The following is a 22,969-nucleotide window of genomic DNA, read 5'->3' as shown; positions in this document are numbered from 1 at the left end:
GAGGAACATATTGGTAACATAACCTGCAATAGACTCTAGCAGCAGAAACATTAAGTGCGTCTCCCCCCAAGAGAGACGTTGTGCGCATTTACGCACGGGACAGTTTAACTTCATTGATTGATTGATTGATTGAAACCTCCCGGCTCCTGAGCTGTTTCCTCTGCAGAGTTTCCTCTGTACTGTCCTGTTTATAACTGCAGATTTTTAGTTTTGCTCCCTAAATGTGCCATGATGCTTGCTACAGTTATATTACTACGAGCATGGGGAAGTTTAAATGACCGACGGCCTCAAACGCAGCATTAACCCCATAGAGCAGCTACAGGGAAGCGGATGGCTCACAGTTTCCGCATCAATCTCGTCCAAACAAACAAGCCTACTATGGCAACGACGCGAGTTTGTGTCCTCTTCGTTGTCCTTTACACGACTTTAGCGCAAGACGTCAAATTAAAATACAAACCGTCCACCAAACCTGTCCGACTGTTCACTGAGGAGGAGCTGAAGAGATACGACGGCAGGGAGGTAAACTTTATTCCCAACCCATAATCCAGGGTGTGTTTCTGTGCCTGTGTTTGTGTTGTGTGCATCCATGCAAACCCCCAGGTGATAACGATTTATTTCTTTTTTCCGTCGTTCTCTTCCCCTCCCTGGTCGTCTAGGAGGGACAACCTATTTACATGGCAGTAAAAGGAGTTGTGTTTGATGTCAGCAAGGGTAAAGGTAAATAAAACCCACCCATCAACCCCTGGATGGTGATTTACCAAATGAAAAAATGATTGATTGAATTAAAACTGTGGAATGAAGGTTAATTTAAGTAAAAAATGATGAATGAAGATGAAGATTACGTTATGATTATGAGAGAAAAGTCATGATAATGAGATGAAAAATTATGATTATGAGATGAAAAATTATGATTATGAGAGAAAAGTCATGATTTTGAGATGAAAAGTCACGATTATGAGAGAAAAGTCATGATTATGAGATGAGAAATCATGATTTTGAGATGAAAAGTCATAATTATGAGAATAAAAATCATAATATGAGATAAAAAGTCACGATTATGAGATGAAAAATCATGATTATGAGAAAAAAGTCATGATTTTGAGATGAAAAGTCACGAATATGAGATGAAAAGTCATGATTATGAGAGAAAAGTCATGATTATGAGATGAGAAATCATGATTTTGAGATGAAAAGTCATAATTATGAGAATAAAAATCATAATATGAGATGAAAAATGATGATTATGAGAGAAAAGTCATGATAATGAGATGAAAAATGATGATTATGAGATGAAAAATGATGATTATGAGAGAAAAGTCATGATAATGAGATGAAAAATGATGATTATGAGATGAAAAATGATGATTATGAGAGAAAAGTCATGATTATGAGATCAAAAGTTATTATGAACACAAAAAGTCTAAATAACAAAATACATGTTGACTCATCTCCTAATCATGACTTTTTATCTCAAAATCTCTCATAATTCTGATTTACCATGAGAATAAAGTATATTGTATTATTGTTTCTCTTTAACTGGTGGTAATTATCCTCCATACAATGCACTGTTTTAAACATATATTTTATTTTACCCGCTGCAGAGTTTTATGGAAAAGATGCACCGTACAACTCCCTGGTTGGTAAGGACTCCACTCGGGCCGTGGCCAAGATGTCCCTGGACCCGGAAGACCTGACATCAGATACTGTAAGTTAAAGGTTCTTTACAATCAGTACAATGTATGACAGGTGGCAATAAAAGTTGTTCTCCATGTTTCCATCCACAGACGGGCCTGACTAAAGAGCAGCTGGAGTCTCTGGACAGTGTATTTGAAGGCACGTACAAAAGAAAGTATCCCATCGTGGGTTACACGGCGTCACGCATCCTCAACGAGGACGGGAGTCCCAACGAAGACTTCAAACCAGAGGACCAGCCGCATTTTCGAATCAAAGATGAGTTTTAACCTCATTTTACCTCTTTGTAAAGTATAGCTGTGAAAAAATCGTGGATCAATGGAGGAGTTTTTTGTTTGCTTTTTGAATAATCAGGAAACACGGGTACAAGAGACGAACAAAATACACATGATAGAATACTTTTTATTCATACTTACTTGAACTAAATGTTTACATGATTTCTTTATCATCTGTGAGAGCTTTGACATGCACAGACACTAATAAAACATGTCAGTACATATTACACTGTCCTTTAAATATATTATGTGTCAAAATGAAATAAAGTTTTCCACAAAAAAGTTAAATTACTAAGTTTTAAAATGACATCTACACCTTCTCCTTCTTTGAAAAACAGGAATCTGCAGATGTGCAAATATTTTTCACTTTAAAAGTTTAACTACTAGTCACGAAATGTTTCCTCTGCAAACTCTGCACGTACATCATTCAACAAAGTAAGTCTCAAACATCAAATATGAAGTGATAATGAGTGAAATACAGTTTTAAATGTATTTAGCCTGTATGAGGCCTGGGCTTATTTTGTCCAACCAACAGTTCAAAACCCAAAGACTCTTCATTTACTGCCAGAAATGACAAAGAAAAGCAGCAAATCCTCAAATTTAAGAAGCTGCAACCTGCTAATGTTTGACATTTTTGCTGGAAAAATGACTGAAATGATTATCTACATAGCGTAGCGTTGTATGTGGTGACAATGAGAGTCCTCTACATTTCTCAGGGCGATAAGAACTAATGATTTTTAATGAATATACATAAAAATGTTGTCTAAAATTCGAATGAAATGCTGTTTACCTATTTAGAAAAGGGACGTGAGCTGACATAACACAACATAAAATGATGTAATGTCTTCAAATGTCTCGTTCTGTGAAATCTGAGAAGCCGAAGCTGAAAAATATTTGCCCTTCTTGCCTGATAAATGAGTTGTTATTTTCAAAATTGTTGCAGGATAATTATGTGTCAGTTTATTGTTAATTGTTTCAACATTTATGTAATTAAAAACCAGTGAGTCTGCAGCTGTGTGGATGTTTACATGATCAAAATGAGTTTTGTTTTCTGTCTCATTTTATTTTCGTAGAATTATTATTAAAGTGTGTAAATATGAAACTTCTCAAGGTTTGTTTTACTTGCTCTCCGGATGTTATCTTCATTTGTTCTCTTTATGGGAGCCCATGACTCACTCGTGTCACCTCCAAACAGGCAGCATAAATAGTACGTCCGGGCCTATATACCCTCGCATGCTCTGACCAAAGGTCGCAGCGCTTCAGGTGTTGAGACAGGTGATTCTCTTTGGGTGGAGCTGTGCGTCTTGGTGGTCACAGCGGAAGGCCGAGTCCGTCAGTTTGTGTGATCGTAACCAAGCCGAACCTCCCACGTCACAGCGAGCGATCTACAACTGAGTTCAAAGGACACAAGCCCTGCCCTTGAGTCTGCCAGCCAGAGCGGAGCTGTGTTCTTTATCAGGTGGAGGTTCTGCTTGGAGTCGGCCACTGCAGCTTCGGTCAGCCTGGGAAACACTTTCTTCTGCTGGCGCTCGCCCACCGAACTCAGCCAAGATGCCCAAAACGGTAAGACTCCAGTGATTTAATTGACAAGATAATGAAATGCTTCACTGAGATGTCTCTTCCTGGTCCAAGTTTTGAAATGTAGATTTATAGATTCACCTGTAAGAGAAGCTGAAATATTTATGTTCGAGTAAGACTTATGAGCATAATGAAAATGTCATTTACAGTTTTCGTCACATCTACTTCTGTTCTCAAGCTTGTGAGCTATTCCTAAGAGGCACCTAGCCTTCTTGGCATTTACTCATTAACCAAATGTAGAGTTTGACCCAGGCTGCACACATTCCTGGCAGAAGAAAAAATGCTACTTCTAAAACTAAAACCGGACAGCATGTCGTATGTGCGGTCGTGCATGCCTGATAATAATCACGGTAACTACTTCTGGTGACACTGCAGTGATTTCTTGAAATGTCTTTCACCAATAACTCATGACTGTATGATTTAACAGCTTCATCCTCCTCCTCTGATTGTATTAAACATGCAGCAACACTCAATTTTTCATCCTGCAATGAATCGCTGTAAGTCCTAAATGCCCTCAGCGAGAGTTACTTAAGCCTTCAGCATCAGTCTGAAGGAAAGCTGATAAGAAAGGCCGGCCTGTGCATTATGACTTCAGCTCTGTGCTCATATTGACTCTCCAAGGAGAAAGCCACTCTCAAGAGGTCATGCTGACGTCTGTCCCCATTTGACTGACGTTAAACTAACTTGAAATCAAACACATTAATGAGCAAATGCAGCAGGAGTTGCTTGTGTGTTCTGGGAAATGCCGAAAACGTGATTTATGAGTGAGACTTGAACAGTAAAAACTAAAAGAGTTTTGTAGATACTAAAAAGTCAAATCCAAATATAAACAAATGAAAAAAAACCCCTCATACTAATTAATTGTAATGGATTACTGCCTCCATGATGGTGATGACCACAGTCAATGATTAGTGAGGATCAGTGAGGGATACCTCAGCAGGGTGTAAAGAATTTATCTTGTTAAGAGGAGAACCGGTTGAGAAATACGTTCAAGGTTTCATAAATGCATGTTCCAGTTTTGTTGCCCAGGTTTCAGTGGGTTTATCTTTATGACAACCGGGGTGTGCTCTAGTGTAACTTCATAAAACGATTGTGTAACTTCTACAAGCTCAGGCCTCCAGCCTGGCCCTGCAGGCCGGGGTCGTGGAGTGTGTTTGTCATGCTTTTTTATAAAAAATATCTGGAGTAACCCTTTAGTTTTTGCTCTGGGAAATTCACTCTAGAAATGCTTGAAAGCAGATTTATGTGCCAGTCTAATTGCTGTTGTTATATGAGAGGTCAATCCTTCTAACAACGGTAAAGTCTAAAGGCAACTTGGCAAGCAGAGAGTATTTTGATATTTTAATCTGCAACCTTGTGGCACCTCGCAAGGGTAGTCCAAAGTCTAATGAGATAGTGAGCAATTATGGTTTATGAACAATCCACTTCACAGCTCCACATCATGTTTTACTATGAAAAAAAGAAAAGTTTCATAATGTGGCCGGAAAAGCAAACGCAGCAAAAATTACTGCCAAAAATTAAAGATGTAGACTGACTGAAAATAGGAAAAAAAATACAGCATTGCTGGATTCAGATTTATAATAACTAAATGAAAATAAGAGGGTTTATGTGTATCCAAACAGAAAATCTTTGTCGTCACGTGTCTAAATTCCTTTTTCGCTGCAGGTCAACGTCCGCGTCACCACCATGGACGCAGAGCTGGAGTTTTCCTTCCACCCCAACACCACAGGGAAGCAGCTCTTTGACCAGGTCTGTATGATACAGTGTGAAAAAGCACCAGATGAGTTTACACAGATTTATGGGATCATACTTGTCTTAGTTGGGAATCTCAATGTTTTACTGGCAAAGTAAAAGCCCTGCATTCAAACTCTTAGTTAACTTTCAGTAGACTTTTTTTTTTTTTTGCTTTAACTCATCATCATGACGTAAATGTTGATTGCACAATGTAATGCAGCGAGTAATGACACATTCAGCATTCAAACTGGTTCCTCTTAAACTTTGCTTACAGTGTGCAGTTTCATCTGACTGACTGGCAGACAAAAAGTCTGATCAGCAAAATATACCATGCTTAAAATATCAAAAGTAAAAGTATTTGTTCTGCAGACAAATTAACCGTTTGCTATATTGTATATATTATTATTATATTTTTTTCCTCAGTGCCTGAAAAGTTTACTTATTAATACACTCATCCATAAGTACTGAAAGGTGACATCACCACCCAACAGTATGATGCCCTATCTCCCTCTGTAGTATACGTCTGATTACCTAAACCTTTGTACTTGACAGGAAGTCTTGACTGTGATAAAGGGGTCCTGAGGCTTTAAAATATAATCACCGCTTCAGCTGCTGTTCAGCTGGTTAAGACTGATATTATCATCAGTCAGACGAAGACACACAATCTTTGCATAATCCTGCTTTGTGCTGTAAAATTGCATCGTTTTCAATTGTGTGGCAAATGAAGGAAGAAGAAGTGAAGGAGAGGTTGTGAAGGTGGTCTGTAATCATGTCTCCACTCCTCTCTCTGTGGCTCAGGTTACCAGGACGATCGGCCTGCGTGAGACTTGGTACTTTGGGCTTCAGTTTGTGGACACCAAAGGATTCATCACATGGCTGAACGCTGAGAAGAAGGTACATGTGACCCTGGGGAAAAGGGACTTTGGGAACTTGGGATCCTGGGAACAGATTTACATGGCACATAATGGGAAATAGAGAAAAGGGTCCTATGTGCCAATGGCCCTAAAGTCCCATAAAGGTCCTGTTGGAGTTGGGAAGATAATCTTTCCTACTTAATGTATATTATAGACTGTACTGTACTAAATTCTACTCTACTTTTCTCAGGTGATGGTCCAGGAAGTGAGGAGGGAGACTCCCCTGCAGTTCAAGCTGAAGGCCAAGTTTTACCCTGAGGACGTGGGCGAGGAGCTGATCCAGGACGTCACCCGGAGGCTTTTCTTCCTGCAGGTGAAGGACGACATTCTGACAGAGGACATCTACTGCCCTCCAGAGTCTGCTGTCCTGCTGGCCTCTTACGCCGTCCAGGCCAAGTACGGAGAGTACAAAAGGCCAGTGCATGAGCCAGGTTACCTGTCCGCCGAGCGCCTGCTGCCCAAGAGGTGAGTGTGAGAGGGTTAGTTTTGCTCTGTTGAGGCAGGTGGTCATTTCTCTGGTATTTTACTTTCTGCATCCTGAGTACATTTGTACTCGCGTTCAGTACTTTTCCACCACTGCATGCAATAGAAGGTATGTGTACAGAATAGACCAAGATCATGAAATTACATTATGGATTTATGACTTAATTATGAAACCATATCTTCTAACAGGACTATGCAGCATGTGTTTGGTTTAGCTCTGCAGGTCTACACAGACTGTTTACATGTTCACCACTTGGTTTCTGCTAACTGGTCTCTCCTCTCAGGGTGCTGGAACAACATAAGCTGTCCAAGGAGCAGTGGGAGGAGAGAATCCAGATTTGGCATCAGGAGCACGGGGCCATGCTGAAGTAAGTGATGAATACCCTGAAAAATGATTATAACTACACCTTAGGAACCAAAAGAAAAACAAATTGACTGTAGTCCAGTCACAACATCTTGACTCACCTATATGATTTTAAGATAAATGAATTAATCTGTGTGAATCCCAGGGAGGAGGCCATGCTCGAGTACCTGAAGATTGCTCAGGATCTGGAAATGTATGGCGTCAACTACTTCGAGATCAAGAACAAGAAGACCACAGACTTGTGGCTGGGAGTTGACGCTCTGGGACTGAACATCTATGAGAAGAATGACAGGTAAGTCTCCCCTAACAACGTACATGCAGTGTGTATTGATTTGATGACATACAGCTATAGACAGGAGGGCAACACACGGGCAGTCATCGACCTCTGCTACGTTCCCTTCCAGTGAGTCAAGTTTTAAATAACATTTGACCGCGTGGCTGTTGTTGTGAAGAGGCCGTTGACCTAAATCTCTCAATTCCACTACAACATGAATGTGCAAGGCGTAACTGGCCTGTTGCTATGTTCAGTGAAACCCTAAAAGAGTTTTCTGCCATCTTTCTGCTTTCTCCATCCTTCAGGCTGACTCCAAAGATCGGATTCCCCTGGAGTGAAATCAGAAACGTTTCTTTCAACGATAAGAAATTCATCATCAAGCCCATAGATAGGAAAGTTACTGTAAGTATTCAATGTGTCTCACTATCCTCAGTAATATTTTAGCACTATATCTTTACTTTTACGCAAATATGACTTCAGAATACTTTTTATAAAACTGGTGAAGACGAGATGGTGGAATCAAATTTGTAAAATGTATTTATGTTGTTTAGTTTATTGTTTATTAAATAAAAACAATACAAAATGCATCTGTTGCACCATAGTTAAGTGTAAATGGGAATGCAGACTAATGTGGTACAGGTTTACAAAAAAAAAGGGATTAATATTGAACAAACCTCTTTAAAAATTCAGATATTTAAGCAACATTTTTAGTTAAATTTGTGTGTACATACACACTTAAGGAAAGTTAAGCTATGGTTAAGTTATGGTTAAATTAAAAACACCTAAAACCTTTATCAAATACTGTACCTTTCTCTTTGAAAGTAATATAATTGTTATAAAGGAAAGTAAGGAAAGTTTTTATTTCAGTTTGCGAGACAAATTACATGTACCCTACTCTGTGTTTTTTTAAACCAAATGTTTTCTTCTTGCTTTTATTTCTTTCTAAGGATTTCATAATCCTCGCTCCACGACTACGAGTCAACAAGCGCATCCTGCAGCTGTGCATTGGAAACCATGAGCTGTACATGCGCCGCCGCAAGCCCGACACCATCGAGGTCCAGCAGATGAAGGCTCAGGCCAGAGAGGAGAGGCTGCAGAAGAAGATGGAGAGGTACAGAAAAAAACATTTAATTTCCCCAAGGGGATTAATAAAGCACTTATAAATAAATAATTAAATAAATAAAGCGGCATGCTAGTCAAACACCTTGTGTTTTACTGTAATGGCTTCAGACAGATTAAACATTTAGATTTGAAAAATCATTGTCAGCCTTTGGTCGATGTGCTCTGCAGGGATCAGCTGGAGAGTGAGAAGAAGAGGAGGGAGGCCATGGAGAAAGAGAAGGAGAACATGGAGAGAGAGAAGCAGGAGCTGATGATGAAGCTCTACCAGTTCGAAGAGACAACCAAGAGAGCAGAGAGAGGTGAGGCACTTCACTTAACTTTGACTGAATTTAGTATTCTCCTCATTACAGACTATATTGGTCATACTATGAAACAGAAAGACGTACCACATACATACATAAGTAAAGAAACTGTATGATTATATTCTGTTGTTTTAGCTCTTGAACATGTTGTAGAGTTTTACTGCCCTCTTCTGTTTGTCTGAAAAAGTGAAAATTAGAAGAATGGTCATTCTCTTGCTGGATTTTTCAAGTAAACAGTTACTTATGTACAAATACAAAAACATATGTTTGTATATGTAAATACTCCAGCTCAGTATCGCAATACTTTGACTGTGCCGGGGTTCAGAAATTAACTTTCAAATCTTTAAAAGCCGTCAAAAGCCGTCTTAACACACTTGTGATTGATTTGATTGTGATTTCTAGGCAGCAGTGTTTTCATAAAATTAGTAAAAGTGCAGCTTCCTGCACTGGAAGCGGTGGCAACATGCATTGAGACGATGAAGAAGATGGACTGATTTGGGAAATCAGACCCAAAAATGGTCTCTAAAAATCTAAAAGGGTCCACCTATGATTAAAGGGGGGAAAAAATTACATTACTCAAAATTATGTCTTTTTTTCTGACTTTTCGTTTCTTTTTTTTTCTCTTTTACTTGTGAAATACTGCATATTTTCCTGTATTTCTTTAGGGCCCTTAAAATCTACAGAACAATGATCTATTTGGGCCATTGCAGGTTAAAAAATTTCCAGAGGCTATTATTCTAAGAAAAGCTCAAAGTAAACTTTGCAAACTGAAGCAATGTGTTTCCTTGATGAAAACCCTCTTTTTGTTAGTTTTTCCTGTAAATCTGTGTCTTTATTTGTTCAAAAGTTGCTCAGAAAATGTTCTTATTTGTTCTTGTAAGTTTGTGTGTCGTATGCATATAGATTTATAAAGTATGACAGCATGACACTTTAGGTTGTTCTTATCACACTTATGTATGTTCAAGTGATAATTTTTCTGATAAGTTTGGATTAATTTAGTTATTTTATGCTTTAAAAAGGGTTTTAAACGTCATGATTGACTTAATTTTTGTACAGTGGGAGGAAGTGGAGACGCTGCGTCTGTTTTGTAGGTAAATAGTCGTTTCATTCAGATTTAACAAAAAGAGAAAAACTGCTCACAGATCTCATCATGTGGGGTCACAAAAAGTTCATTTTAAGGGTCCATGGGCCAAAAAGGTCAGAAACCACTGCTTTAACTAATACAGACTTATTATTTCATAGGTGCCAGAATGCAGCAAAAAATCTAAGTAGTTAATTTTTTCAGCCTGTTCAATGTATGATAGATTTTTCACTCAATTTGTCCTGCAGAGCTTCAGGAGCAGCTGGACAGGGCCATGAGGCTGGAGGAGGAGAGGAGGAGGGTGGAGCAGGAGGCGGCCCGGCTGGAGGCTGAGAGGATGGAGGCCATAATAGCCAAGGAGGAGCTGGCCAGGCAAGCTGAGGACCAGATAAAGAGCCAGGAGCAGCTGGTGAGTACACGGTGCAAGAAGTACTCCAGTCCTTCACGTGAGAAAGTCGTGATAGAAAAACAGTCATTACACATGACGCTCCTGCATTCAGCATAAACATATATTAGCTTTTGTACTTGCACTTTGAGCAAATACTGCCTTGTTTGGGGGATTATCCTGCTTTCATGGGATTACATTTCTCTTGTAGCTTGAGAAAAGCCTCCAAGACTCTTTCACACTTTAAAATATTGATGATTTTATTGAGGTAAAACAAGGCTATTTTTTAAGTTTTTATGATATTTCATGACATTTTACGAGCTTCAATGTGAAATCTGAATTTGTAAAAGTGACTACAGCATTCAGGTAAATGCCCTGGAATTAAAAGTACTACATTTATTTATTCATGTCACATTTAAACTATTATTAAATAAATGATGAATAACAGTCTGCAGTTTTTTTGTCCATTCATTCATAAAATGACACCCTGTCCTGATAATTGAGGTCACTGAGGTAAACAGGTGTCTATTCTCGGGTGTTCTGACGGCACGGTTTGTGCCTCCTCCCGCAGGCTGCAGAGTTGGCCGAGTACAGCAGCAAGATCGCTCTGCTGGAGGAGGCCAAGAGAGAGAAGGAGGAAGAGGCTGAGTCATGGCACAGCAAGGTGAGTTTCCGACACATGATCATCAGGATGTACGGTCATCTCGGAGGCACAGGAATTACCTGGAAAATGTCAGAACATACGTACTTCGTCATTTTCTCAGTTGGTTGTTATGTGGGATTTCTACAATTTGCAATCTTTTTCTTTACCATCTGTGTTTTATCACTTTTATCACATTTTTTATCACAAGTTAGTACAAAAAAGATATATAACATATATAGAAGCAGTATATAAATGCTAAATAAATGGTTTATGGCACACTTTAATGTTTTTGTATGATAATAAAAGTGCGATGCAATACTATATGATGCAATTCGATGTGATACGATGTAATTTGATGCGATACAACGCAATGCAATGCAATATGATATGACGAGATGTAATATAATGTGATGCGTTCCCAAACGATACAATACATTACGATACAATATGATGCGATATGATATGATACATTATGCTAAAATGCAATAATTACGATACAGTGCAATGCAATACGATACAATACAGTACATTACGACATGATATGTTGTGTTGCGATATGATACGATACATTACGATACGATGTGAAACATTACGATACGATAAGATACATTACAATACATAACGATATGATACGTTGCGATAGGATGTGATACCATACGAAAAGATACGAAACGATACGATACGATATGATGCGATACATTCCCACACGATCCATTATGATACGCTACAATACAATGCATTAGTGAAATGCTATGTGGCGTGGTCAAGGTTAATGTTTTAAAGTGTTTCTCAACTAATTATAAATGAAATAGTAAAACTGTGTCTTCATGAGAGAAATATGAATTTTCTGACAAATATTGTACATTAATAAGCACTTTAAATTGTCATTATAGCAGTGCACAACTACAATATAATGTGTTAAATTCTTTATTAAATGTGTTTCTGCAGCTTATAAATGCAAGACTTACAGTAAAGTGTCAAAACCAACCAAAAAATACTAATAAAGATCAACAGATATCTCTAGAAACTTCTTTTAGCAGTGTTCTGAATTTTCAGACAGGCAAAATTTGCACTGTCCGAGTTAAATACACTAAACTAAACCTCTCTTTTTCATCCCAGGCTATTGAAGTGGAGGAGAATCTGCTGAAGACAAAGGAGGAGCTGCACATTGTGATGACCTCCACCACCTCAGCTCCTGCACCTCCTCCCGCTCCTGCACCTCCTCCCGCTCCTGCTTCCTCCTCCTCCTCTTCCTCCTCCGACAGCGAGAGCGACCACGAGCACAGTGAGCACAGCGAGCACAGCGAGGGAAACAGCACCTACAGCGCCGAGCTGCAGACGCAGGGCATCAACGACCACCGTCAGGAGGAGGAGCGACTCACCGAGGCCGAGAAGAACGAGCGCCTGCAGAAGAAGCTGATGGTGAGTTCAGGGTCCCAGGAAACAATTCACTTCAGACAGAAAGTAATTGTCAGGATGTACATAGAGCTGCTATGATTTTGGTTTATGTTGGTTTTAAAGGTTAAAGCCCACTCTAAACCTGTTCATGACATGAAAATACACTGCTTTTTTATATGATATGGTTTTTACAAAACCTAAAAAACTTATTCTCTGTCTTCCCTGCACAGGCCCTGAGCTCAGAGCTGGCAGAAGCCCGAGACGACAACAAGAAGACCCAGAACGATATGCTCCACGCCGAGAACGTCCGAGCCGGCCGCGACAAGTACAAGACCCTGCGCCAGATCCGTATGGGCAACACCAAGCAGAGGATCGATGAGTTTGAGGCCTTGTAGAAACCTCAGGGACCTGAAGATCTCTCCGAAAATACCTCATGAAGGCCCTGTTCAGCCATGTTTTTCATGATGTTATTGCTGCCATACCTGATTATAAAGACCCAGAGAATCATGGAGCTGACGAGTGTAAAAGTACCTCCATGAGTTTTATTTAATCGGTTTAACTTTTGCTTGAAAGCACTGTTTTGTTTTTTTCTCTTTGTAGCACTCAAACATCTCCAATGTGCTGTTTAGTCCCATTAAAACATTAAAACAAGACAGCTAGCGTGCTCCTCTTATGATGTGTGAACAAAGCCGGTGTGTGAGATGTTCTGTAGAAATTAAATGATCAAAAACTTTATTGCAATTTGGCTTTGCAGTTTTGTTATAAAGCCAAACTATTTAATGAATCTGTCATAGCACAATCACCACAACTAATGATCATTTTCATTATTGATTTATGTATTGATTATTTTTTCATTTAATCTTCTATGAAATGTATAAAAACTGCCCAGCACATGTTCTCTACTGAACGTCATGTCTTTATATTGCTTGTTTTGTCCAACCAACAGTCTAAAAGACAAATATATTACATTTATAATAATATTAAACAGTAACAAACAGCAAATTCTCACACTTGTTTGGCATTTTTGTTTAACAATGACTTAAAATTAGTGAATCGATTATCAAAATTGCCACCAATTCAATTTCCTGTTGATCAGCTAATCGATTAATCCATTAATGGTTTTAACTCTGCTGCTTTGTGCACCTGTTTTCATACATTTCCAAATAATAGTGCATATTATATAACTCGTTTGAAATTGAAAGGATATTACCATCCTGTTTATTTAATGCCATTGTTTCATATAAAATCTATATAATCTGATTTTAAAAAGGAATAGTTGAATTTGAGGCTGCAGATCCTGAGATGTCCTGAGTTGTACTCTCTGTAGTATGGCTCCTACATTTCCCACAATGCAGCTCAAAAGCCTGCCTCTTAGTAGTTTTATTCACATGCTCCTCTGATGGTCCATTTCCCTGAGTTGGCAAGTCATTCTCCTGACCTCGGTGTGTTCACAAGCTTGCTAGTTGAATGTGGAAACAAAATAGACTATTCATTCAAACCATTAAAACATTGTTTTACCTGGTTCGTTTTCAGACTTAATACTAATAAAATAAAACGTTTCGAATTAATTTAGGTGACTCGAAGTGGTCAGCAACTAACAGTTACAACCTAATACCGTGTTAAAAATGACAATTGATAAACAACGCCTGAATTAATAAAACATTTGAAACATTAATCAAGCATTTAGTTTTGTTTCTTCTCTAGAGGAGGTGATCTGTGGAGATTTTATATTTGATTCCTCAAGCTGAGGAAAGTATTTAGATATTATCAGCCCTGACAATCATTTGGGGATAAAGATCAGTGGTTAACCTCCTCTCTGAAGAGCGTTCTTTCATTTTCTGGAGGCATTTCTTCTTCAGAAGTCATACGACGTAGATATGTTGGGTTTTAGTGTGTTTCTCTTGTCAACTTCAGTACAGCTGTGACAACAGTCTGGCCCTAAAGCAAGATTCAGTGACGTAATGACCCTTTTTTCTTTTATAGGTTCCTTCCGCATAACCAGGACATCAACCTGGAAGCTAGAAACTGTTTTTGGCACATGTGCTAGGTGAGCATTTCTGCCAGGTAGGGCTTGACAGGTGTGTAAATCAAACACAGGACTTTGCTGTTCATGTAACATGTAAAAACCACATGTCAACGTGGGCCCATTTTAACTTAGTGACGTAGTTTACTTACATCAATGACATAATGTGTATCTAAAGTTATGTATATAATGTACAGACGTTACTTACATACCTATTTTAACCTACAATGCAACAGTCATGCCATTTAGGTATGAGGATTAGAGACTGCCCGATATATCCGTTGGCCGATTTTATCAGCAGATATATGCCGAAAGATATACACCAATATATCTGTCGGCATGTACAATATGTTGTCTGATATGTGCTGATGTGAAGTTTACTGTTCCAGTGCACTGATGTAAAATATCCTGCTGCCATTACATCCATGCTGTATCTTTGTCACAAGTGTTTGACACATTTGAGGGATCACTGCAAAGAATGTGCGTATCGGCTGATTGTTCTGACTTGAGGGGGCGTTCACATCAATTTTCCAAGTTGGGAGCTCATTTATTTAATTGTTCAGACGCCACATGAATGCTCTACACATGACTTTCAAACTCCTCGCCTCCACTTTCTAAGGCGCTCTTTCTCAGGCGGGTCAAACCTATAAGACCCTGATGACATCACTATGGCCTCATCTTTGGACATTAAAGCTGCAGCTGTTTTCACACACTGACGAGCACTTTCTGTTATGAGTAAACTGTGGAGTTATCCTTTAAACCAGCAGTGACAGACCTCCACCTGGTGCAGCTTTAATCAGGCAGGAGAGCAAACACAGACAGTAACTCTCTGATATTAAACTCTATTGTCAAAGAAGCACACACTGTTAATCATTTTTTTCATAATCACTCTCTTACTTTCCTTTGTTACTCCTGCGGGCTGCTCACCTGAAAAGGATGTGACTTTTAAATATTTGCTCACGGTGAGAATGGTTATAGGTTGCTAGACAACTTGTGAAGCCAGTGGAGCTACTCTGTTTAAATAGCCACTAGGTAAATATTTTATCTGTGAATGAACACATGAATCACACAGCAGAGTCATTATTTGAGTACGTTAGGGACTACTTGTTGGTGGCGGAAGCACCTCTGCTGAAGAGGAGACTACCCGTTTATTTTGGCCTCAAGGAAGAGAGCTGTGTGTGTGTTCCTGTCCTGTGCGTAAAACTCCGGATAGGTGAGCGCTTTTTACTCCAACAAGACGCTTCTGGTACGTCTGTGGGATTGCCCTGTGTTTCTTTTCTGCACAGTCTAAATATAAGTCGGTGACAAATAGTCCAAATACAGTAGCAACCCAACTGTGATGTGGGGGTGGTGCTGAGAGAACAGCTCCGTCTCCAAAGTCTCCCCTCTGTTGGATCCGGAGTCCGCCAGGAGGAAGGTCGCACCGAGTCTCTCAGCTCAGCTCCCACCTGCACTTGATGCTTTTTATTTTAATTTACGACCATGAAGAGACAAAACGCCCGGACTCTCGCCCTCATCGTCAGCATCCTCACCTACCTGGTGGTCGGAGCGGCCGTGTTCGAGACCCTGGAGTCGAAACAGGAGAAAACTCACAAGAGGAAGCTCGACGCCAGAAAGTACGAACTCATGCGCAAATACAACTTGACCAAAGAGAACTTCGAGGAGCTGGAGCACGTCGTGCTGCAGCTCAAACCTCACAAAGCAGGGGTCCAGTGGAAATTTGCTGGGTCCTTCTACTTCGCCATCACTGTGATTACGACAATAGGTGAGCTGATTTTTTACTTCATTTCCAATGAAAAGATGCTCAGCGCAGGGCTGGAGCAAAGATTTTAGAGTCCCCAAGGTCCCCCTTTGTCTGAGTTTGTGCTTCTTACTCAAAGCTGCAACATTAATTGATTAGATGTCAACTAATAAATACAGCCCTACCCATACTGTAAGTTTGTGGCAGATGTTACCGATATTAGGCAGTAAAACCTTATTGATATAATGTCCACTATTCTGAGAACAAATACACAATTTTTTGCAATGATCCCCCAAAGGAGGCAGGACATTTATACAGTTTAACCATATGTCATCCTACCAAATAACAGTAAACTTCCTTGGGAACACCCAAGCATCTTTTCTGCATTATGTTCTGTAAAGGAAGTTTTCATATCAGACGACATATGTGCCGATACCGATACATCTGTGAGAGGCAGATAAAATTGGGCTCTATTAATATATTAATTCCCACACAGTTTTCACTTCTGCATTGTTAGATCTATTGATAAAGGTTGACGTTTTGGTCACAGGCCTTTCACTGGGATTTTGGAGGGAATGTGAGTCCCTGCGCTAAAAAATAGAGTGCTGCAGGAATGAGTCCTAAAACCCTGAAACAAGTTCCCTTGTCTCAAAGTCAACCTGTTTTATTAATAATGGGTTTTCAGTAAAATGCCTGAAATAAGGTACTAATTACTATTTTCTGACATTTTGAATAATCCACTACCCTAACGTTCAGCCACGTAGCTGAACATTAGATTTTCCTAAAAACTGAACACCTGGTGTGTCTTTGACAGGTTGTTAAACAGCACATGCCTGTTCACTGATAGTAATCCAAGACGCTCCCTGCACGATAAAAATGATGTTCAACCTGTTTCTCAAGTCAATCCCCCTGTTTCCTTACGAGAACAAAGACGGCTCAAATTACATGTTTTTGCCCAATTTGTGAAACCTTAAACCAAGTCTGAAGAGTTTTGCTATCACTCAGACCCATTGTTGTCTGTGTGAACACTCAACATTGTGTCACCTCATGGTTTTTATGAGGAATAGGAATAAAAGCCCTTCTTGTAAAAATGTGTATCGTGATACTATCCACCAAACGGGTGGGGGTGCAAACCAGCAGTACAGGAAGTGCTTTTTTGAGTGTGTGAAGAGGAAACGCAGTTGATATTTATCTCGTTTTTTTGCAGAAGACACGTCAACGTGTCATCTGATTACATTAGCGTGCTCCAGACACGTGCTCTAGCTCGCTATAAGCCCTTACATGTTCCTCAGTGTTCTTCTCTCAGGCTCTTTTCCTTTTGCTCGGGAATTTGAAATATGCATTTTTCGAGCTCCAAAATTTCCTGTTTGATGGCATGCCTCTAACTGCTGCTGACATAAACCTTGTTTGCTCTTGTGTTTAATCTACACTTTTCCGTATGTACATATACTGTATATGTTTATACATTGCAAAACATTTTTGGAAAATGTTTTTTATACTTGTGGTGATGATGGGGCCCAGAAATGACGTCTCCTTGCATAGTTTAGAAGATATTTACTTATATTTTATATGAATAAGTTGTTGGTATTTTTATTGTGTTATCCCAAAGTTGAAATGCTCCTGAGTTGTAGTTTTGTGATTTTCAGTTTTATGTTGAAAGATTATTCCCATGTGTCATGTTTTACTTTCCACTTCCTGTCTTTGTCTGTTTTCCTGCCCCTTTTTTCCTTCCCACCTGAAATAGTTAATCACACCCTGTGTATTTAAGTCTGTGTTTTCCCCCTCACCTCTTTGTTGGTTTGTCTGTTTTCATCCCACTTCTCTGTGTTCCTGTGCTTCTCATCAGTTCCCTGGTCCTGTCCTCCTGTCGTGTTTTACCTGCATTTGCCGCCTGCGTAATCCTTTTTTGTAATTTGTTCTTGTTTTGTACTTATGCTTGTGGGTTGCTCCTGTTTTGTGTCCAGCCTTCTGTTCTGTTACCTGCCTGCCTCTGAGTGTCTTGCATTTGGGTCAGTTTTTTGCACAGTCGTGACAGAAACGGGTTAAAAATCCTCGTGCTGCAAAACAGGACATTTTTTCATCCAGAGTGTTAGAAGAGGATTTTTGGAAATATGTCCACAACAGTCTGTGTTGTCACAAGACTTTCTGGGTTTTTCAGACATCAAGAATTATTTATCATTTGAAAGATGATGCTGATGCTTAGGTCTGGCTTGAGTGGCAATAACAAGAGAGTTGGAGTTGTTTTTAAGGTGAAGTATGTAGGTTTTAGGGGGATTTTTGGCAGAAATGAAGTATAATATTCATGATTTCAGCAGCCAACGTATGGAAGAGGATGAGACTAGGGGTATTCAGTTGATTACAGTCTGCAACCTTACAGCTAGATGCCACTAAATCCTAATCACTGGACCTTTAAGTGGCCATTTAGGCTGTTTCTATGATGAAAATGATTTTATAAATCCCAAAATCACAATCACATTGTCACAGTGGACAAAATGTTTCTGTTATCTTTCTTATGTTGCGCGCTGCCTTTCTTTTTCAGGACATCCTTGATAAAGAAATGATTCAATGAATCTCAGTTTGGCTCACCTGGTTAAATAAAGGTTGGATAAATTGAATCAATTAAATACCAAGAATATCATTTTTTTGTTTTGCCTAAACAGTCCAATCTAAGAATTCTCTGCTAAAATATCAGAATCAGCTTTAAAAACCCACCCGGTGTAGTTTGTGTGTGATTGTCACTAAAACCAGCAGATTACAGAAACAACAAAGACGACAAAGTCTTCCTCTCTGGCTCAGTATGTGTCATCACAATTAGGCCACTTCAGGGTAATTTAGGTGAAGACAGTGATGCCTCTCTGTTTTATTTCTAGTGTTTACAACATCTCAGCTGACAGCAACGTGGGAGTTAAAAATAACTAGCTGCTAATTCACAACGTTAAAGTCAAGCTGAGTAGTGTGAGTGGGTTTTCCATTAATGGGATTTAGTAGGCGTGTGTGCTGCTTTCCTGTGGATTTAAGACAAGCAACAACTTAACATAATTTTTTTTAATTTCATTTATTATCAAACAGCCTTACACTACAAAAACAAATAACGTCATGTGCACAGTGTCGGAGGTATAATACTGTGTTGTCCTCTCGTTCAGGTTACGGCCATGCGGCGCCCAGCACCGACTCAGGGAAAGTGTTCTGCATGTTCTACGCCCTCCTGGGGATCCCGCTCACCTTGGTCATGTTCCAGAGCCTGGGTGAGCGGATCAACACGTTCGTCAGGTACCTGCTGCACCAAGCCAAGAAGTGCCTGGGAATGCGTCAGACCGAGGTCTCCATGGCAAACATGGTGACGGTGGGCTTCTTCTCCTGCATGAGCACTCTGTGCGTGGGGGCCGTGGCGTTCTCCCACTGCGAGGGATGGAGCTTCCTCCACGCCTTTTACTACTGCTTCATCACGCTCACCACCATCGGGTTCGGAGACTATGTGGCTCTGCAGAGGGACGACGCTCTGCAGAATGACCCTCGATACGTGGCGTTCTGCTTTGTGTACATCCTGATGGGCCTGACGGTGATCGGTGCATTCCTCAACCTGGTGGTGCTTCGCTTCCTGACCATGAACACTGAGGACGAGCGGAGGGATGCCAAGCAGAGGGCCTTGATGTCCGTGAATAAGCCCAGAGGAGAGGTGGCTCGTCTATTGCCGATCTCGGCCTCGACCTCTTCCACACCTGTAGCAGACGACACCACAAAGGCTAAAGATTTAAAAGGTGTCTACACCGAGGTGCTGCATTTCCAGACTATTTGCTCCTGCTTGTGGTACAGGAGCAAGGATAAGCTGCAGGGCTCCACCATGATCCCTCAGGAGCTGACGTTCTCTGATGCCTACCTGCAGCAGAACAGTAACTGTCCTCACTACATGGAGCCCTCGTCGACAGGCTGCGTCTGCAGTCCACGTCAGTGTTCGAGCATAAGCTCCATAACAACAGGCCTACACATTCTCTCTCCCTTCAGGGTGTTTAAGAGACGCAGCTCCGTCTAGCCTTCCCATACAGCAGATTTCAGTACAGCACAACGTGTCTATACTGCCAAGCGGACAACAGATACTTGGCAGTCCTCACAGCAAGGACGTGACTGCAAGTAGATGTTTGTGGTGCTATAATCCCAGTAAACCAACTGTAGGACACGCAAAAGGGAAAAGCACATACAGTACTGTAAACAGCAAAGTCTTACTCAGATTGAGAAAGAGCACAACTCGCAATGTTTGGATGTTTGAGGTCATATTCAGGGGCGTCCTATATGCTTTTTTGTGGGTCACTGCACATGAATACATGAACGCGCCGCAGCACATGTGGTGTAAAGTAGAGCTGCAACAATTAGCCAACTATTTTGCCAATCGATTAATTGATTTGTTTATGTCATTTTCCAAACATTTACTGGTAATACTTGCCAACCCTCCCAATTTTCCCGGTAGACTCCTGTGGGCACAATTCTCCCATATTTCTCCTGATGTTCACACCTTTTCCCTTGAAGTCATCATAACCTGCTGTACTTGTTCTCGCGTCCTCCTCGGTGGGTGCAAACCACAGCTAAAGTATGATGCAACTTTCTGTTACTTCATGTTGAAACTTTTCTGTTCCTTTTGGTTCAGTTTTCAATTTTATCATGTGATAATGCTGTTCGTGTGCTCTGGTTAGGTCTAGGCACAAAAAAAACACTTGATTAGGCCTAGGAAAAGATTGTGCATTGGCTTAAAATACCTGTTTTGGGTTGCCACGAACACAACTTGAGATGTCCTGAGGTCTCGTTAAAAACACCCAGTCACTGTACAAAATATACAGTGATGTCATGCCAAGAAATGTTGAAATGCCACGGTCCCTTGTCAAAAATACCCAGTGTTTGAAACACTGTCTCAAACTGCAGTCACTGGCTTTGCATGTAATTCCATTGCCAACATGTTGTCCTGGCAGCCGGCCTGTTTTCTTTGTTACTTATGACAGCAAACGAATAGACTTTAGGTTTAGGGCTTGTGGTTTGAAAACAAGAAGCAATTTCAAGACGTCACTTTGTGCTCTGGGAAGTTGTGGTGAGCATGAATGATTCATCAGTTATCTGCGAGAATAATCTAAAAAATAATGGCAGTTGAAGCCCTAGTGTACACAACTTTTAGGCAACCAAACACTGGCAGAACAGGTTCAGTCAGTTGAGCAATGAAATGAAGTGATGAAAAACTGAAACTTCTTAGGCAACAGATCTGCAGTAAATCCCAGTTTTGTATTTTTGCTAATAATCCCTGGATAATGATTCAGTTCAGGGGATATTTCTTAAAGTTGTAGTTTGTAGTGTGAGTTGGTCTTCTTGTGTTAGGCGTTTGTGGCTGATGCAGCATCAATCCACTCTCTGGTCCTAAAAACATATACACACAACTCGTGATTTTCAGAACTTTATGAGAGCTGACACACACTGGTATCTGCGTGACTCATTCCCTGTGTAGCTGCCTCTGTTGTTGGGGATTTTCAGCGCTCTCTGCCCAAAATTCTGGTGCATCAGCCACAAACACTGCAAAATTATGTAACGTCACAAGTGGAGAGGTTCAAAGAATCACGATGACATATCCCGAACACAGTAAAACTGCATTATGACAGAAGTAGACACTCACCAGCGCTGACTGAAACACACAACAACACTACAGATCACAGCTTTAAAAAATGACCATCGGGTTAAATCAACAGCTCTGAGGATCTCAACAAAAACTGAACATGATTCATTTTACAAGCTTGGTATATGCCGCAGGGTTGGTAACATTCATCGCCATTTGGCACTGATTAACTACACGCCAAACATGTGGTTACTTGAATGGTACAGCGATTGCACTATTAAAGGAATAGTTCAACATTTCTATGATTTAAATTGAAGATGTGTTTTTCCGCTGTCTTGCCCAAAGTTAGATGACAAGATTGATATCACTGTAATAACTGTGAGTCATTAGCTTAGCTAAGAATAGCAAATGGAAACAGGGGAAACAGATAAACTGTCCAAAATACCTCTACCAACACCTCTAAACGGTGTCTTGGCTGTAGCTTCATTTCGAGCACACAGACATGACAGTGGTTTGAATATACTCTATTCCTTTTAACCACACTCACAAAAAACAGAAACTTAATGGTGGGCCATGGAGCAAAAGCAAACACCTAGTGAACACCTATTATATTTTATTGTTATGATGCACAGAGCAAAGCAAATATTCCCAGAATTATTGAAATATTCCTTTAAAGCTTTCAGCCTACCAGATGAAAAAAAAACAAAAAAACAGATTGGTCCCTGAACGTGGTTAATGATTATCTATCAAATGTTTGGTTTATGAATCTATTTCTCTGCTCTGCTCTTTGGACCTGAAGGAGAAGGAGGCTTCACAGTAAGTCTGACTACACACAACTACTCAGACATGAAGTTTGCAGAGCTTTCCCAATCACATCTGGATCAAACTGTAGCCTAGATGCAAACTATTTTTAGGAACAGTTTCGGAGTGACAGATGGGAGGGAGTTTTCTGTGTTTAGACAATGGATGTCAATCAAACACAATTATGCCACAGAGGACGTAGTCTCTGTGATTGATGGAAAAAGGGCCTATTTTGGTGTATTTTTTCAACAGCGACATGATGTGACATTACGTTAAGTTTATTTGTCTCAGCTACAAATTAGTTCAAGATAAAGGTCAAGTTAATTACAAATGTCTTAAAATTTGAACTTACTTGAGTAAATGTACTGGCCCCAGCTGAAGAAACATTACATGAGTCAGGACGATGGGAATGTGGGCACTGGAAAATGAATTTTAAGATTTAGAGATCACTCTCACACACAGATTGATGATATTCTGAATATCTGAAGGTGGATTTTTTATTTCTGACTTTCTGCCATGTATTGTTTTGCATTGTTGGGTGGAATACCGCCCATGTGACACACAGTGGACAT

At 40.1% G+C, this 22,969-nt stretch overlaps 3 protein-coding genes across 3 annotated transcripts; all 3 read left to right on the top strand.

Moving 5' to 3' along the window:
- Window positions 1-354: 354 nt before the first annotated feature.
- nenf (neudesin neurotrophic factor) lies at window positions 355-2,050 on the top strand. Its single transcript, XM_073483043.1, has 4 exons — window positions 355-519; window positions 657-717; window positions 1,602-1,705; window positions 1,785-2,050. Exons 1-4 carry the CDS (start codon window positions 379-381, stop codon window positions 1,959-1,961), a joined length of 483 nt encoding a protein of 160 aa, XP_073339144.1. The 5' UTR covers window positions 355-378; the 3' UTR covers window positions 1,962-2,050.
- Window positions 2,051-3,384: 1,334 nt separating this feature from the next.
- Window positions 3,385-12,980, top strand: ezra (ezrin a). The gene is made up of 13 exons (XM_073483042.1): window positions 3,385-3,530; window positions 5,211-5,294; window positions 6,078-6,173; window positions 6,384-6,658; window positions 6,961-7,044; window positions 7,186-7,332; window positions 7,620-7,716; window positions 8,262-8,425; window positions 8,605-8,735; window positions 10,068-10,228; window positions 10,776-10,868; window positions 11,967-12,269; window positions 12,476-12,980. The coding sequence occupies exons 1-13, from the start codon at window positions 3,519-3,521 to the stop codon at window positions 12,638-12,640; spliced, it is 1,812 nt and encodes a 603-aa protein (XP_073339143.1). The 5' UTR covers window positions 3,385-3,518; the 3' UTR covers window positions 12,641-12,980.
- A 2,770-nt stretch (window positions 12,981-15,750) lies between these two features.
- kcnk3b (potassium channel, subfamily K, member 3b) lies at window positions 15,751-20,048 on the top strand. Its single transcript, XM_073484202.1, has 2 exons — window positions 15,751-16,033; window positions 19,153-20,048. Exons 1-2 carry the CDS (start codon window positions 15,751-15,753, stop codon window positions 20,037-20,039), a joined length of 1,170 nt encoding a protein of 389 aa, XP_073340303.1. The 3' UTR covers window positions 20,040-20,048.
- The last annotated feature ends 2,921 nt before the right edge of the window (window positions 20,049-22,969 follow it).

This window comes from Pagrus major, chromosome 16 (assembly GCF_040436345.1).
Source record: "Pagrus major chromosome 16, Pma_NU_1.0".
NCBI classification, from domain to species: domain Eukaryota; kingdom Metazoa; phylum Chordata; class Actinopteri; order Spariformes; family Sparidae; genus Pagrus; species Pagrus major.
Note: the sequence above shows the minus strand (reverse complement) of the source record. Positions and strands in the feature narration are given on the sequence as shown.

Bases quoted from the DNA above. Each gene is read 5' to 3' on its own strand.
- nenf (XM_073483043.1), top strand. From the start codon at position 379: ATGGCAACGACGCGAGTTTGTGTCCTCTTCGTTGTCCTTTACACGACT. The intron at 718-1,601 runs GTAAATAAAACC...TACCCGCTGCAG, and splicing joins TGATGTCAGCAAGGGTAAAG to AGTTTTATGGAAAAGATGCA. The intron at 1,706-1,784 runs GTAAGTTAAAGG...TTCCATCCACAG, and splicing joins AAGACCTGACATCAGATACT to ACGGGCCTGACTAAAGAGCA.
- kcnk3b (XM_073484202.1), top strand. From the start codon at position 15,751: ATGAAGAGACAAAACGCCCGGACTCTCGCCCTCATCGTCAGCATCCTC. The intron at 16,034-19,152 runs GTGAGCTGATTT...CCTCTCGTTCAG, and splicing joins CACTGTGATTACGACAATAG to GTTACGGCCATGCGGCGCCC.
- ezra (XM_073483042.1), top strand. The intron at 8,426-8,604 runs GTACAGAAAAAA...TGTGCTCTGCAG, and splicing joins CTGCAGAAGAAGATGGAGAG to GGATCAGCTGGAGAGTGAGA. The intron at 12,270-12,475 runs GTGAGTTCAGGG...TTCCCTGCACAG, and splicing joins GCCTGCAGAAGAAGCTGATG to GCCCTGAGCTCAGAGCTGGC.